Below are 14,850 nucleotides of genomic sequence, written 5' to 3' on the forward strand. Positions count from 1 at the left end.
AGTTATCTTTACTTAAGTCATTTGGCTGAGCTGTGCAGAGATGTTAATCTTTTGACTAACTAGCTCCCAGACAGCTGCTTATTGAATCTAGTGTTTCTTCCTTATTTTCTCTTGCCTCTGGCACTTTTGCTATTTTTGATAGATACATTGCTGAGTAAATGTTGAGGGTTGTTGGGTTTCAACTTCACTTGTGAAGAAACAAAATGCATGGGCTTTGTGATGGCTCCTGTTCTATGAGAGAATTTAGCACCCCTGGGTTTATAACACGCATTTCAGATACTGCCTTAGTTGTGCTCTAAGCCTTGTTCCTTTCACAAGTTTGGTTATCTGCATTGTTCCCTCACTTAAGATTTTATAAAATAAACTTTAACTAAAAGGGGATAAACAACTGAAAATATTACAGGAAATAAAAAAGTTAACCAAAGTATTTTATTGATACATTCTTGGACAATATCACAGAGTTGAAAGAGAATGGAAAGGGGGAATTTTTCAGCAAGGGTGTTTTTCCACTAAATTGGCACATAAGCAGCAAGATTAACGAAAGTACTTATTACAAACAGTAAAAAACATACATGCTTTGTTTTAAAGTCCTTATCACACTGGTCAGTCATAGGGGGGCGTGAACAAAACCTCAAGACATGAAAAATCCATATTCTTTTCTTCAAATAGCTTAATCGTTATTAAAATTATTGCAAAATATCCATATACCCTAATTAAAATAACAAAAGAGAACACAAATACAAATATTGAACATAAATTATTAACATATACTGTAAAATACATTACTGGCATGCATTCCAAAAATCAAGACCTCTATTCAGTTCAGCCAATACCATCCTTCCGTGTGACCTATCATATATGGACGATAGGTAGGGCATACTTTCTCAGCACAGTTTTTGGTCTTTAAACATCTTTTTTGTCTTAAAAAAAACAACATGATTTGCAGTGGTATTATAATCATAATTATACAGTCATGTACATATGTGGTTTTAATTTTTTTTTAGATTGCCAAAATCTTTTTAAAATTTGAATTGTTTTAAAATGTTCCCAAATATTCCACTGTCTGAGAGAATAGGGCTCTATGAAAACAGGGCATTCAAAAGCAAACAGTGAACCGAGGTACAACATCGGATGGCAAAGTGCAAAAGTCCTCACAAACTGTACAGAAAATGTCAAAACCTTGCAGCCTGGAAGTACGTACGTAGAAAGACAGGTCAGCCCCAAAACGCTCACTGAGGCTCTCAGTGGTTCATTCCAAAGAGCCGGGGTGGGACTTGAGTCTCAACACTCCCTTTGGAAGGGAAGGTCCAAAATTGCAGCCGAGTTGGCAGTGCTGATGCCAGTGACTTATTAAGCCAAGATAAAGTAAGAATATTTCATAAAGCAGCTGTGTAGGACACTTGGATCCTCTAACATTGGTCTCCTGGCTGGGGATGCTCCTCCAGTGATGGATAGCGGGCAGGACCAAAAGAGTCCTATGCCAGGTTAGGTGACGAGATAACTGAGGGTCTTCTTCCTCCGTGGTTCCATGGAATGGAACACGTTAGATAACCAGGTTATTATAACTGACATACTTCTTTTTTGCAGCAGGGCCTGAAAGAAAAATGTGAAAGAGTCAGTTGTGGCAATGACCCTATTTGCAAAGGTAGAAGCAGAATTAGATCTGAGATGACCTGGGTACAAAGTCAAGATGGGATGATGCTCCAATACTCTGCCGAGGGATATGCAAATCACTTGGAGTCCTCTGACTGTTTGTAAGGTTTTGTCTCCTAAAATCTGCAGTGCCTGGCAATTCTCAAACCATCTGGGTTCCCTATTCCGAAATGTCTCCAGCCTCCCTCTTTATGGGTTGTAATCTTAGTAAATTTATCAGTGGATGGCACGCTTCCTAATTAGCCAACTCTAAGCTTAAAGGGCTCCCCATGTTGCAGTTTATTTCATTGTGTGATCTTCTCCAAAACATTCTAATAATAAATGGCCTTTGCTTGGGAAAAGTCTGTCCTAGATCATTGGAATTAATTTAGGTTGACTACAGATTAGGTCAACCAGCATGCCTTCTTCAGTTCTGATTTACACAATCAAATTGCTGTAGACTGACTTTTACATTGTTGTCATCAGTAAGTTGTAAATGGTGATTTGCAGATCTATTTCCATCAAGGTTTGAAGCTCACTTCAATCTGCCAGGAGTCTCAGCATGCACAACCTACTTGTGTTTTTTTCCTTAAATATAGAATACACTATTTTTCTATTTGGTACAGTGATTTCAGGACTCGCCTTCACTCACTCATACACTCACTCATTCAGTACACATGTCAATTGCCTACCACATGCTAGACACAAGGCTAGGCACCGATGAGCAGCTGATGAACAAATCAGACCCTTTCCTGTCCTCATGCTGGAAACAAAAGTGCCAAGATCCCTGGGTATGACTCTACTCTATGTTCTAGTTCTCAATACCAAGCAGTGCAATTGCTGTCATGTGACATGTTCTTTACTCATTAAATCTTAGTAGTTTTGCATCAGCTTCTGTTAGACAAAAAGTAACTGTCATGTAGCATTTACCAATGGCTTATTTTACTTACTGTTCTTAGATTCTAAATAGTATTGTTCATTTAACAGGAACCAGTAGCAAGAATTCTTCCAGAACTCTTATGTAGGGATTTATGTGTGAATTTAGAGGAACGGAGAAGCCACAATAACATAGAGAGAAAGAGTTGGTATCTGAACTTTGAGTAATGCAGCCAGCGTGTTACAGATGCATATATGCACACGTACACTATACAGAAGGATTGCTCTTCTTGTCTGGGTTAAAAATTTGAACTCTCCTTCAGCAAATTCTGATATGAAGACTCATTCCTCAATTAAATCATATTGCATATATTAACTAAAATTAGAGGAAAAACAGAATTACATGAAATTGAGGGTCTCATGGCAAATCTGACCATGCGACTGGTCTTGATGCATTCTCACTCAGTAAATGCAGGGCTTCAGTAATGCCCGAGGCTTCTAAGAAGGTTCCCATTGTTATCACAGCCTTTATTGTCTTCAATGATATGCTTGGTTTGAGAACAAGGAGGAAAACTTTCTAAGATGGTTTTTTTACTCTGAAGTCTATTTACAGTGTCATAGCTAGAAAACCCTGGCTGACAGTTGCAAGAAATAGTTACAGCATGCCCTGTCAAGTACCAACATATTAATTATCCTCAGGACAAAGGGAGGAATAAACAAACAAAAAACTCGCAGGCTTATACTCACCTAAATATCTGAGACTATCTCTATTGTGTGATTAATTAAAATTGTTTTCTATACCAGCATAACTGTCTTGTGAAAAAAAGCAAAACATATTTGAAATTCCCCAAACAGGTTTCTTTAAAACCCCAATTACACAGGAAGAGTCTTTGCCAAAAGAATATGTCAGTTTGAAAATATTCTTGAATTATAAAGCGGAGCATTGGTTTGCATTAAACTATAAGCAAAATGGAGTTATGTTTTTAAAAATAGAAATGATAATAATAATGAAAATTCACTGATGCTTGACCTGGTTTATCTTCTTAAGTTCTCGAATAGCCTTGAGATGCTGTTTATGATCCCACTGGGGCTCAGCGGGCCTAGTGGTCCTCAGTTAGGCTGACGTTTGACTCTATACTTCCTCTCCATCCCATGCTGGGAAGATCATGCTGCATTTGAACTCACCTGACTCAGATTCTGATTCAGCTCTATCGCTTACTTGAAGTGTGACCCAGACCAGTCCCATGACACGGAACTTCTCTGGGCCTTTGTAAAATGGGTAGAATAATTGTCACCCTGTGGGCTGTTAATGGCGTGAATGTACGAAATATCCCAATTTCTCATCTGGTAACCTAATGCATAAATGTTTTGTAAATTACAAAGTTCTGCAAAAATGATTAGCCTCAGTGCATGCTTACTCTGCAGAATAGCTTAAGGACATTGCAGCAAAATGATCATGGAGTTGTGCAGGTCCTAGAATGGCAATTTAGGTATTTTTCAGAGCAATGTCCGATATATTATGTTTATTTTTAAACCATTCCTGCCTTATGAGTAAATAAAATAAGTGCCTATGGTGTCTGATAATTCTATTTATTTGAATAGAAATGTAGTGTATAGCCTAGTAAAGAAAATTGCTTAGTTCAAAATAGTTGTGCAGTGAAATGCTTGCTAAGGAAATATACTTTTATTTTAAAATAGCTAAAAAATTTTTCCCTTTAAAGTTGTAAGTTTTAGGAACAATAGGATTATACGCATGGTCCCTCTTGAATTTTTAAAGTTATCTTTGTCAGTAGTTCCCAAAGTAAGGGACCTTGAAGAACTGATGTTGACAACGCGGCAGTGTTGCGGGCACTGAATTACTAAAGTGCCTTCGCTTCTTAAAAGCAGTCAGACATTCTAACTGATTCTTTGTGTTTTGTCAAAATCAAACTCTATTTGATAACTTCAGTCAACTAGTTGTTTTCTCTTTAATTTTCTCTGAGAATTTTTGTCCCACAAAAATTTCATTTCTCAAAGCGTTTTCTGTGGAACACCTGCAACCCAGATTACAGGAAGTTAAGAAAAGAGGAAAAAAATGCAAAAGAAAAAAAACTCATGAATATGATAAGATACATTGAATTATGGGAAATACTGAATAAATAAAATAGAAGTCTTCCTTACCCCATATTAAATGTCTTTATTTTTTAAAAAATCAGGAATAGTTCATTGACGTTATGCCATGTGTTTTCCTGAGCTATTTTAGAAAAAATTAAATGTGTGTGTGTACAGCTGGATATATGTATGAGTGTGTAAATGAAGTGATTCAAGCAGCCACATAAGGTAAAAACAATAATATATCCCAGCCCGGAGTAGAACACATGTCAATCTACTGACGTCTTTGCTTCAGCTCCCCTCCATCCACCCAGTGAACGCCTTCCCCACTTCCCCATCCCGCCTGCATCCCTCCACCTCATCCCACTGAAACTACCGTTCTGATGCTGGGATGCGCCCTTCCCAGCATGATTTCGTGCTGCCACTGCACGTGATGTTGCCCATAAACTACAGATAGTATTGCTTTGTGTTTTAAATTGTACAAAAATGGTATCATTCTGTGCATATCCATTTGCAACCTGTTTTTATATAACATTGTGGATTTAAGATTTCTTTATGTTGATTTGGTAATCATAGTTACTATGTCATAGTAAACTTTATACCATAGTTGCTTGTATAAACAGAAAGTTTCTGTAACTCTTTTCTGATTGATGGACCCAACTTTCTAACTGTTTTCAATAACAAACAATGCTAGAGTAAATGGTATCTGAAAAACAACATCACTTATAAAGTTAAATGACAAAGATATAGATTAGGAGACATTATTTGCAATATGCTTAACTGACAAAGGAATGATATCTGAAAAATGTTTAACTTATGCAAATTAATGAATAAAACACAATCTAATCTTTTAAAAAACAGATTAAAGATATTGAAAGGTAATTTGTAGATGAAGAACAGCAAACAAGTGAAAAAAGTTCAACCTCATCAATTAGAAAAATGCAAATTAAAATAAGCATAAGATAGCATTTCATGCCCATACCATTACTCAATAAAAAGTGTACTGATACCACGTGTTGGTGAGGCTGTGAAGAAATGGGATTTCTTAGCTCACCCTGATAGGAATGTAAATGGGTACAATCACATGGGAGAGCCATTTAGAAATATCTAGAAAAGCTGAAAATATGTGTATCATCGACTCAGAAATTTCATTTCTAGATAGGTACCTGAGACCCTTTTTCACATGTGCACATGGACATGTGTAGGACTCCTCAAGCCCTTTAATATAACTATGTGCTTTGTTATTCTTTAAGAGGGAAGTTTCCTCAGGGTCTGGGCATGTAATATAAATAAGAGACATGGGTTAAGGGTAAGATGTTATGGAACCATATGGACCATGGTGGATAAGACACCACTGCCACATCTAAACAGCATCATCATTGTGGGCTGGTACCTCAATTTTGTGAGATAGTCAATTTTTTGGAAGAGGAGTTGGACTTCTGTATTTTTATGTAAAATTTAATTTTTCATTCATTTGAAGTTTCATTTCAAAATTCACTTTTTATTTATTGAGACATATTTTGTGTTGGACTCTATTCTAGGCATTAGGAATACCTGTTTTTAGTAAAAGGTTCAAAATCATATTAAAACATTTAGCAAGTCAAAGGAAAGAAGTCAGAGGCCAGACAGTCTCGAGGCTGTCGGTTTGCACCTCTGTGCTACTGTTTGCACTGTTTTCCAAGTTTGTTTGATTGTATAGCATCCTCCCTTTTTTTGGTGGATGGCTTTGCACTATACAAGAAGATACTTTTGGAAATATATTTGGTTATTTCTTCAATCTTGATCCTGCCTGTTAATTTTGTCATTTGTAAAGCTTACCAAACTCTGGAATAACTCATTTATTCCCTGATGATACTTTGTCCAAACGAACTTTTCTGTGAACCCATTGCAAGTGTGATCTGTGCTTCCCCCTCCCCACTGACCACTGCTGTCCTGCCGACCACCATTCACAGTTGTTGTTTAGTTATAAGTATTTCAGTGGGAGGGATTCTTCCTATTATGGTTTGCAGTTACTAAAACAAAAGGACATACTTTTAGTAATTACTTCTGTGGTGAATGACCTGTTTCCTGCCTGATCGTTTCATCAGTAAATTGCCGTTAACCCATCACTTTATGGCAAAAGAATAGATGTCACTTTCATCTGTTAGTTCTCATTCGGGATTTCCAAAATGCCAGTAAACTTCCTATATTTTGTAAAACAAAAAAAAATTATTTTGTAATGATTTCTCCTAAATCTTTTTTTTAATTGACTAGCATCCAAGAGTAGCATATTGCTTAGCCAAAAAGATGCAAAACCAGACAAGAATGAAGAACGTGATTACCAAAACGTGAGGCATTCACACTTATGCAGGTTCAACTCTGAACTAAAGCAATTCAGACTTTTCCACATCTCGCTCACCCTCTCCCCTCCTTGCCATAACAATCTAACAGAAGAACATTAGACTATTTGCCCTTGTGTTAGTTAGCTGGACTTCCAGACACAAAGAACTTGGCCAGAGTGAAAAAGACAATCAATCAGTCAAACCAGTCAGGATTCCAAATCACCATTAATACTAATCCAGTTGCAAAAACTCCAAAATCTGAATCTCTGTCCATTTATCCAACCATCCATCTAAGACAATATTGTTTAACACCTATTAAATGCCGGTCACTCTAACACATGCCAACCATGCAAAACAGGATGGGAAGTCTGCACGTTGTTCACTTCCCATTCATTGCATATTCAGGTAATTTAACAACATTTATATAGGTCTGCCATGTACCATCAGCAAGGGGTTGGCTTTCTTTGGTTTTTCTCTACTTGACATGATAAGGATAAAGCATGAAATCATAGGCCAGACTCACATTGAGAGGAAACCCCAAAGAAAATTGGCCTCCTTCACCAACACTGGATGAAGGAGATAGTTCAGTGGATGGTGGGGTATAAACTCTGTGGAGCAGTCTACCATATTTGCAGACAATGGTACTCCAATTCAAGAGAATGGGGAAGTAGCGGCCTAGGAAACCCTAGAAAAAACGTGTGAAGGGCTTGTCTCATTCTTACCAGGGACAAAGAAATGAGTCCAATGTCGTCCTTGTTGTTATAGTGGGGGACATGGTTACAGCACCTGTGATAAGTGCTTAAAGAGATCTTACAAGGGCTGATTAACTTTGTCTTGGACAGCGATGTACTGTACTACACCTGGGAAGCCTTCTCAGTGAAATGGGCATTTGATCTGGATGAAGAACAAGAAGATGTAGGAAGAGGGCAGGGTGATATGAAAGCATACTGTTTCCAACCAGGTGCATAGGGAGGGGAGCCAGAAAGTGCTGGAACTCAAGGATGGCAGGGCAGGAGGGGTGAGATAATCACTTTAATAAATATGCATGCTGCCATACTAAATTCAAGATACTGGAAACAGAGTGTTGAACAGGACATAATTCCTACAGTATTTAGCTTCCCAATGGAGGCTCTTGTAAAAGGCCTTGAACGCTAACTTAAGGAAATGGTATTTGAGAGGCCACAGGGGAGCATCGATGCTTTTGAAGCTGAATCTTCACACCTGCTGTTCCCCCCCTACAATGTTAACTACCTTTTATTCTTTTCTTTTTCGGAAGATTAGCCCTGAGCTAACTGCTGCCAATCCTCCTCTTTTCGCTGAGGAAGACTGGCCCTGAGCTAACATCCATGCCCATCTTCCTCTACTTTATATGTGGGACGCCTGCCACAGCATGGCATGCCAAGTGGTGCCATGTCCGCACCTGGGATACGAACCAGTGAACCCCAGGCAGCCAAGAAACAGAACGTGCGCACTTAACTGCTGCACCACCCGCTACCTTTTATTCTTAACTGGTTACCTCCTGCTCTTTGCTTCCTTTGTAGCTTCCCAAAGTCACTTTCTCCAGGGCCTTTCCTGATCCCACTTCTCAAAAGTTAGGCGTCCCTGCTCTGCTCTCTCCTGGCCTCTCTCCTTTCCTTTTGCCATACTTAACACAACCAGGGTGAATCATTTATTTCTCATGTGTGTCTGCAAAGTTAACACTGAAAGTGTCAGGATGGAAGAAACCATTTTTTCCTAGTGCCTAGGAAGTGTGTAATACATAGTGAGTGTTCAATATGTATCGAAGGGATTACTTATTATAAAGGGACTTTTCTCTGAAGTCATTGTCAGCTCTAGGAGGATCTCAGGAGAAAAATAGAGCACAAAAAATACATGGGAACTCTAGGCTTTATCCTCTCTTTTAAAAAAACTTTTCTCGAGGGGCCGGCCCCGTGGCTGCGTGGTTAAGTTTGCGCGCTCTGCTACGGCAGCTCAGGGTTTCGCTGGTTCGGATCCTGGGCACAGACATGGCGCCACTCATCAGGCCATGTTGAGGTGGCGTCCCACATGCCACAACTAGAAGGACCCACAACTAAAATATACAATTATGTACTGGGGGGATTTGGGGAGAAAAAGCAGAAAGAAAAAAAAGAAGATTGGCAACAATTGTTAGCTCAGGTGCAAATCTTTTAAAAAAATTTTTTTTCTCGGTGTCCCCCTTGGTGCTATTGTATATAAAGCTAACTGTTGTTATAAAACTCCTCAGATTTCATTTGTAACTTTTAAACCACGGCATTCTTTTCTCCCCATCTGCATCAAAGGAGATCCAAAACAACCTGGCTAAAATTGAGAAATCAATTTTTAATTCTGCCATGAAAACAGTCAGTGAACATTCTCGTGTTTCTTTAAAAAATCTAATTTGTACTTTAAGATGTAAAGCATCAAGCAGAGGTTTATATGATTCTTAGAAGATGTATTTGAAGCAAATAGACAGTCTCTGTTTTGAAACATCTTTAAGCTTGGCCAAGTTAAATCTGGGTAATTTGATTGAGGCTGTATATGTTTTGCCGTGGGGAAAAAAAGATGCTCTAAATTACTGCATCAAAGACTTTCTCTTTTTCTTGTTATGCACTTTGCCTGGGCATTGAAAAGCCTTTGTGTATTTTGCAATTTCAATATATTATGGATGCGAGCATTCTGAAGCATATTATGGATTCAGAGCAATGATGCATCCAAGATTGAAGCTGTGCATCAAAGTCTGTCTTAAGGATAACGGTACACATAAGGCAAGAGTGATAAAATAGTCGCAGAGTAGTTCTTAGTGTTCCTGGATAAAAAGCCCTAGCTAACATCCAGGCCTTGCTGTTTTGAGGTAGAGGATGCACACTCCATTCATTCACTCCGTCATTCATTTCTTCAACTCTTACTAAGAGTTCACAGTGTGCTAGTAGCTTGCTTAAAAACTAGTGGCACAAAGGTAGGGGAAATAGTCTCTATCCTTGAACAGCTCCTGGTTTGTGCAATCTGACACATTTATTGAGCACCTGCTATGTGTCAGACACTGTTTGAGGCAGGAGAGATATAGCCATGCTACAATGCAATACAGTCCTTGCTTTTATGGAGTTCACACGCTACTGAGGGGAGAGAGATCATTTTTAAAAGAGTGAACACAGCCAATTCTTGTTATTCATTGTTGTTATCTTCAGTAAAGTTGCCACAAACACTGACTTAGTGAACACTGAGACATGGCTCCTAGGGTAAATGCAGGGCTAGGTTCCTGTAAGTCTCTGGCCACAACATTTTCATCAACCAATCAAGACATAACCGTGTGAGTTATGTATGTCTCTTTTTAAAGACACCTTATTTAATATATATTGTTGATGGTTACCACTGTACTCATGGCCAACAGCACTATAACTCATGCCTGAACGAAGCTTTTCGAACACATGCATTTTTTTCTGTAAGGCACATCCCAGCCTTCCTGAACTTAAGAACACCAGACAGGACTGCAGCAGCCTGTGTGAGGGCTATTTTAAACAGCAAAATCACCAACAAAAGGCACAGAAATGCAAAACAGGTATGAAATAGACTTCAAAAAGCACGTTTGTTTACCTATGAGAGCTGAGACAAGAAGGCAGAGCATCGCCTTATTTGACTTCGGCTGAAAATCTGTGCATCGAGTGACTCAAGTATTTCACTGCTCTGCATAGATCCGAAAATGACTGCAAAAATGCCACAAATCCTGGTTTTGGAGTATCTGAATCAATTTTAGTGAGTGGGTGAGTTTGCAAATAGGGAACCTGCAAATAACACGGGTAAACTCTGTGATGATGTCAGGTGATCCCAAATACTATGAAAAATGCTGACCAAGGGGCAAGAGAGGGATTAGGATGAGGTTGTTGTCCTAGGAAGGGTGGCAGTTAAGGTTCAGAGAGGATGACATCTGAGTAGAGACTTGAAAGAGATGAGAGAGAAGCCATGCAAATACTTGGATCATAGAGTGAATAGCAGCTGCAAAGCCCTAAGGCTGGCACCCGCAAAGCCAGGATGGCTGGAACAGAGAGAGGGAGCAGAAAGGACAGTAGGCATGAAGAATTCCAACACTGGCAGAAGGTGCCACCACAAACTGTGCCTGGAGGAAGGGATGAAAAATCTTGCCTGAGGAACTCAGAAAAGATTTCTAACTGGAAGGAACATGGAACTTTGTTGTGAGCAGTGAATTATAGACATTCCCTGCCTGGGCACCCAGGTACTGGGGGCACAGGCACTGAAGAACATTGCAAGCGGAGGGTGCCGCATTGGGAAAGGCATATTCCGTGGAAAGGCTGGGGGCTTGGAGAGAATAGGAAAAAGTTTGAAGAGTTTGGTGAATAAGGGTTCATGCAGAGAAGAAAGATTGTTGGAAGAGATAGCTTGGGAGGTTAATCTCAGATTACCAAGGGAATTTTATGCTACATATGGGGTTCTGGATGTTAGGATGAACTGTGAGAATTTCACCAATATTTGAAAGAAGGAGAGAGTGTTCCAACAGTAGCCTGGAGGATGGAATTGGAAATGGGGTGGAGGTAGGGCAGAGCTTGCAGGAAAGGAGATCAGCTAGGAGTTGATGGAATGATTAGGATGGTGTTTGTGGTAAGTGGAAGTCCAAGATAGTACTACAGTGGGGTTCTAGATGAGGAAGCATCTCATAGAGTCATCATTGCTCTCACTAACACGGTGCTCTCTTGGGGATGAGAACATGGGCAAGAGCCTTTCGGGCCACTGTCATGGAGAAGGATCTTTGTGGCCAGAGCCTGTTGTGTATTTTTTAATTTGGGAGGGGGTGTGTGTGACATGACAGTCAAGTTCTGTTCAGTGCAGTTCAGTTGACTCTTATTGTGGCTGCAGATCTCAAACAACCCCATGGGCTCAAAGGAGAGGAAACCAGAGAAGACTTCTGGCTTAGGCAAAGAAAAGAGATGAAGGAACCTTAACTTGCCTTCCTTTCTTGGAATCCAACTCAGCTTAAGCTGGTAGGCAAAAGACAGGGCTTGAGAACTGAAGCTCTGTCCAGGAATAAAGATGGCTGGAGCATCCCATGGACTATATATTTTGGGATTCTGGCTTTGGAAGATGGAAGGATTGGAATCTACTACAGATAATAGAAGTCAGCTAAAGTGTCACTTTAAAGCAAATGCAGAGCAAGTGTGTACAAGTGTCAAACACTGGTTGCTGGGGATACAGATGAAATAAGACATGTCCCTGTCCTAAAGAAGTTCTCAGTCTAATAGACCAGATTACCCTGTGGCTGAATTGGGCATTGAGCGTAAAGCTTGAGAATATAGCAGTCTCATCTCATACATAGGCTTCTGTGTGTGTGAAGCTGACCAGCTCACACTCAGATCGGAACCTGATATGTCAATCTCAACATTAGAACTTTGTGGTGATGGAAAGTTCCTTTTTTCTTCTTATTAATTTTGTATGTTAATTTGTTCATTTATTTAACAATAGCAAATCTTCATAAGCAAAGAAATTAAAATTAAACAACAATGAATTTCAAGTTTTTTTTTTTTTTAAAGATTTTATTATTTCCTTTTTCTCCCCAAAGCCCCCCGGTACATGGTTGTATATTCTTCGTTGTGGATTCTTCTAGTTGTGGCATGTGGGACTCTGCCTCAGCATGGTTTGATGAGCAGTGCCATGTCCGCGCCCAGGACTCAAACCAACGAAACTGGGCCGCCTACAGCAGAGCGGGCGAACTTAACCACTCAGCCACGGGGCCAGCCCCAAGGTTTTTTTTGTTTTTTTAAATGCATAAGCAACTTAAAAAAATAAAATAGTAAATCCTATGAATTAATATTAGGAAAACAATTTATATTTGGAAAAAATATATTAGGAATGTTAAAAAAATAAAAAGGACAAAGTTGTATGCCTAAAGAGGTTCCTGAAGATGGACAATATTATTTATAATTTTAAAGAACCTAAATGTCCAACATTAGAAGGTGATTAAATAAATTCGAAAGCATTTTTTTGATGGGACATTTTAAATCTATCAAGGGTAGCTGTTGTTATGACTATGGATAAAGATGGGAAACTCTTATGCTATAGGATTAATAATGTTTAGTACAAAAAACAGGTTACAAAATTGTAATTACTCTGTAATTAAACCTATGCACTGAAAACTCTGAAAGAAAATTGATTAAATTATTAAAACCTCCAAGAAAGCTGGTGGACTTTTCAAATTTATCAATTATCATAAAGGACAAAAATAAGTTTGGGGATTGTTTTAGATTAAAGGAGACTAAATAGATAAAAACACTAAATGAATGTGTGATTCTTGATTGGACCATAGATTTTCAAAAAGATAACCGCTATTTGGGGAAATTGAGAACATCCGAATTTTGATTGTATAGTCATCAATATTAAATTTATTGGGTGTGAAATGATATTGAAGTTTTGTAGGACAGGGTCATTGTTCTTGGGAGATGCACGCCGAAGTATTTAGAGATAGTAGTGTCATAATGTCTGCAACTTGTTTTTAAACAGTTCATGGGGAAAAAGCACATATATGTAGAGAGAAAGCGAATGTAGCAAAATGTCACGAGTGGTGTTTTACGTGAGTGGATATTACTCATTTCAACATATTGGCAGATTTTAAACTCTTCAAAATAAAGAGTTGGGAGAAATGATTCATGAACTTCTATTAGGGTGGTGGAATTATACTCATTTTACTCTATTTTAACTAAATTTTCTATAATGTTCCCATATTTTTATATTGAGAGGCAATTAACTTAAAAAAATTTTAGGGGCCGGCTCCGTGGCCGAGTGGTTAAGTTCGCGCACTCTGCTGTGGCGGCCCAGGGTTCGGATCCTGGGTGCGGACATGGCACCGCTTGTCAGGCCATGTTGAGGCGGGGTCCCACATCCCACAACTAGAAGGACCTGCAACTAAGATATACAACTATGCACAGGGGGGGATTTGGGGAGATAAAGAAGAAAAAAAAGAAAAGATTGGCAACAGTTGTTAGCCCAGGTGCCAATCTTTAAAAAAATTTAACAACAAACTGCTTGAGAAAATATAAGCAGATGCCAATAACGATTTTTCAGACCTGAGTAGCCATGTGACTTTGGCTCCTGAAGAGGCTTCTAAGGCGCGACTCAGACCACGCACTCCTCTCATTTGTCTGTGTCACTTTGTTGTTGTTAGAATGGCCCCAAACTGAATAAAAACGCTATTATAGATTCTGACACATTATTCCTTATAAGATGATCATTTTTTCCAGACTTTCCCTGGAAAAAGGCCCTGAGAGTTTCATTGAGTCCTTCATTTCTTCCCTCACCAGGTATACCTATGACATGTAATAAACAGCCTCCTAAAATGTCTCCTGAAGCATTTATATGTTGACAGCACCACTGGAAGCCGAGGAGAAATTTTTTCTAACATTAGAGTGGAAGTAGCTTTAAAAATTAAATATGTCTAATTATCTGTTTTATGAGTTTGGCTTTTAAAGTAGATAAATCATCATGTCAGGCCCCAGAGGGGGACAGCCACAGGTGGACTGGTGATGTCTGTGAAGAGTAGGAAGTAGATAGTGCCTGCCAGGTAACTGTCTGACCTGGTCTGTTAGGGTTCTGTCAACACGCTTGGTCTTGTCCTCTGAACAGCCTGCAATCCCTGGATGGAAGCCAGCTGGGCGCGCCATCTACAGAGGTTCAGTTTCCCTCAAACAAAGAATGATCACTTATGTGCAGTGGTGGGTAGAAGTGAAAATATAAATGCCGTGCCCTGGATGGGAAGGATAATCAATACTTGCTACCTTTTCTGTCTGTTCTAACTCAAGTTCTTCTGTGTGTGTGTGTGTGTGTGTGTGCATGCACGCACGTGTGTGTGACGTCTTAGACATTGATTTATTCAAAGGAACACTGCTAAAGAGTGTGAAAATGCAGAAATGAAAGAAGGGAGCAGGGAAGA

At 39.2% G+C, this 14,850-nt stretch overlaps 1 protein-coding gene across 3 annotated transcripts in view; it reads right to left on the minus strand.

The window, feature by feature from the left end:
* Positions 1 to 408: 408 nt before the first annotated feature.
* The window catches only part of GRM7 (glutamate metabotropic receptor 7), an 822,517-nt gene continuing 808,075 nt past the window's right edge, over positions 409 to 14,850 (minus strand). Inside the window, exon 10 of one of the 3 annotated variants that reach the window (XM_044754899.2) lies at positions 409 to 1,593. In XM_044754899.2, coding sequence (XP_044610834.1) covers positions 1,544 to 1,593 — 50 coding nt within the window. In that variant the 3' untranslated portion in view covers positions 409 to 1,543. The remainder of the gene's footprint in view (positions 1,594 to 14,850) is intronic. The other 2 variants (XM_044754898.2, XM_070492761.1) reach the window with 2 other exon arrangements.

Source organism: Equus asinus, chromosome 21, assembly GCF_041296235.1.
Source record: "Equus asinus isolate D_3611 breed Donkey chromosome 21, EquAss-T2T_v2, whole genome shotgun sequence".
NCBI lineage: Eukaryota > Metazoa > Chordata > Mammalia > Perissodactyla > Equidae > Equus > Equus asinus.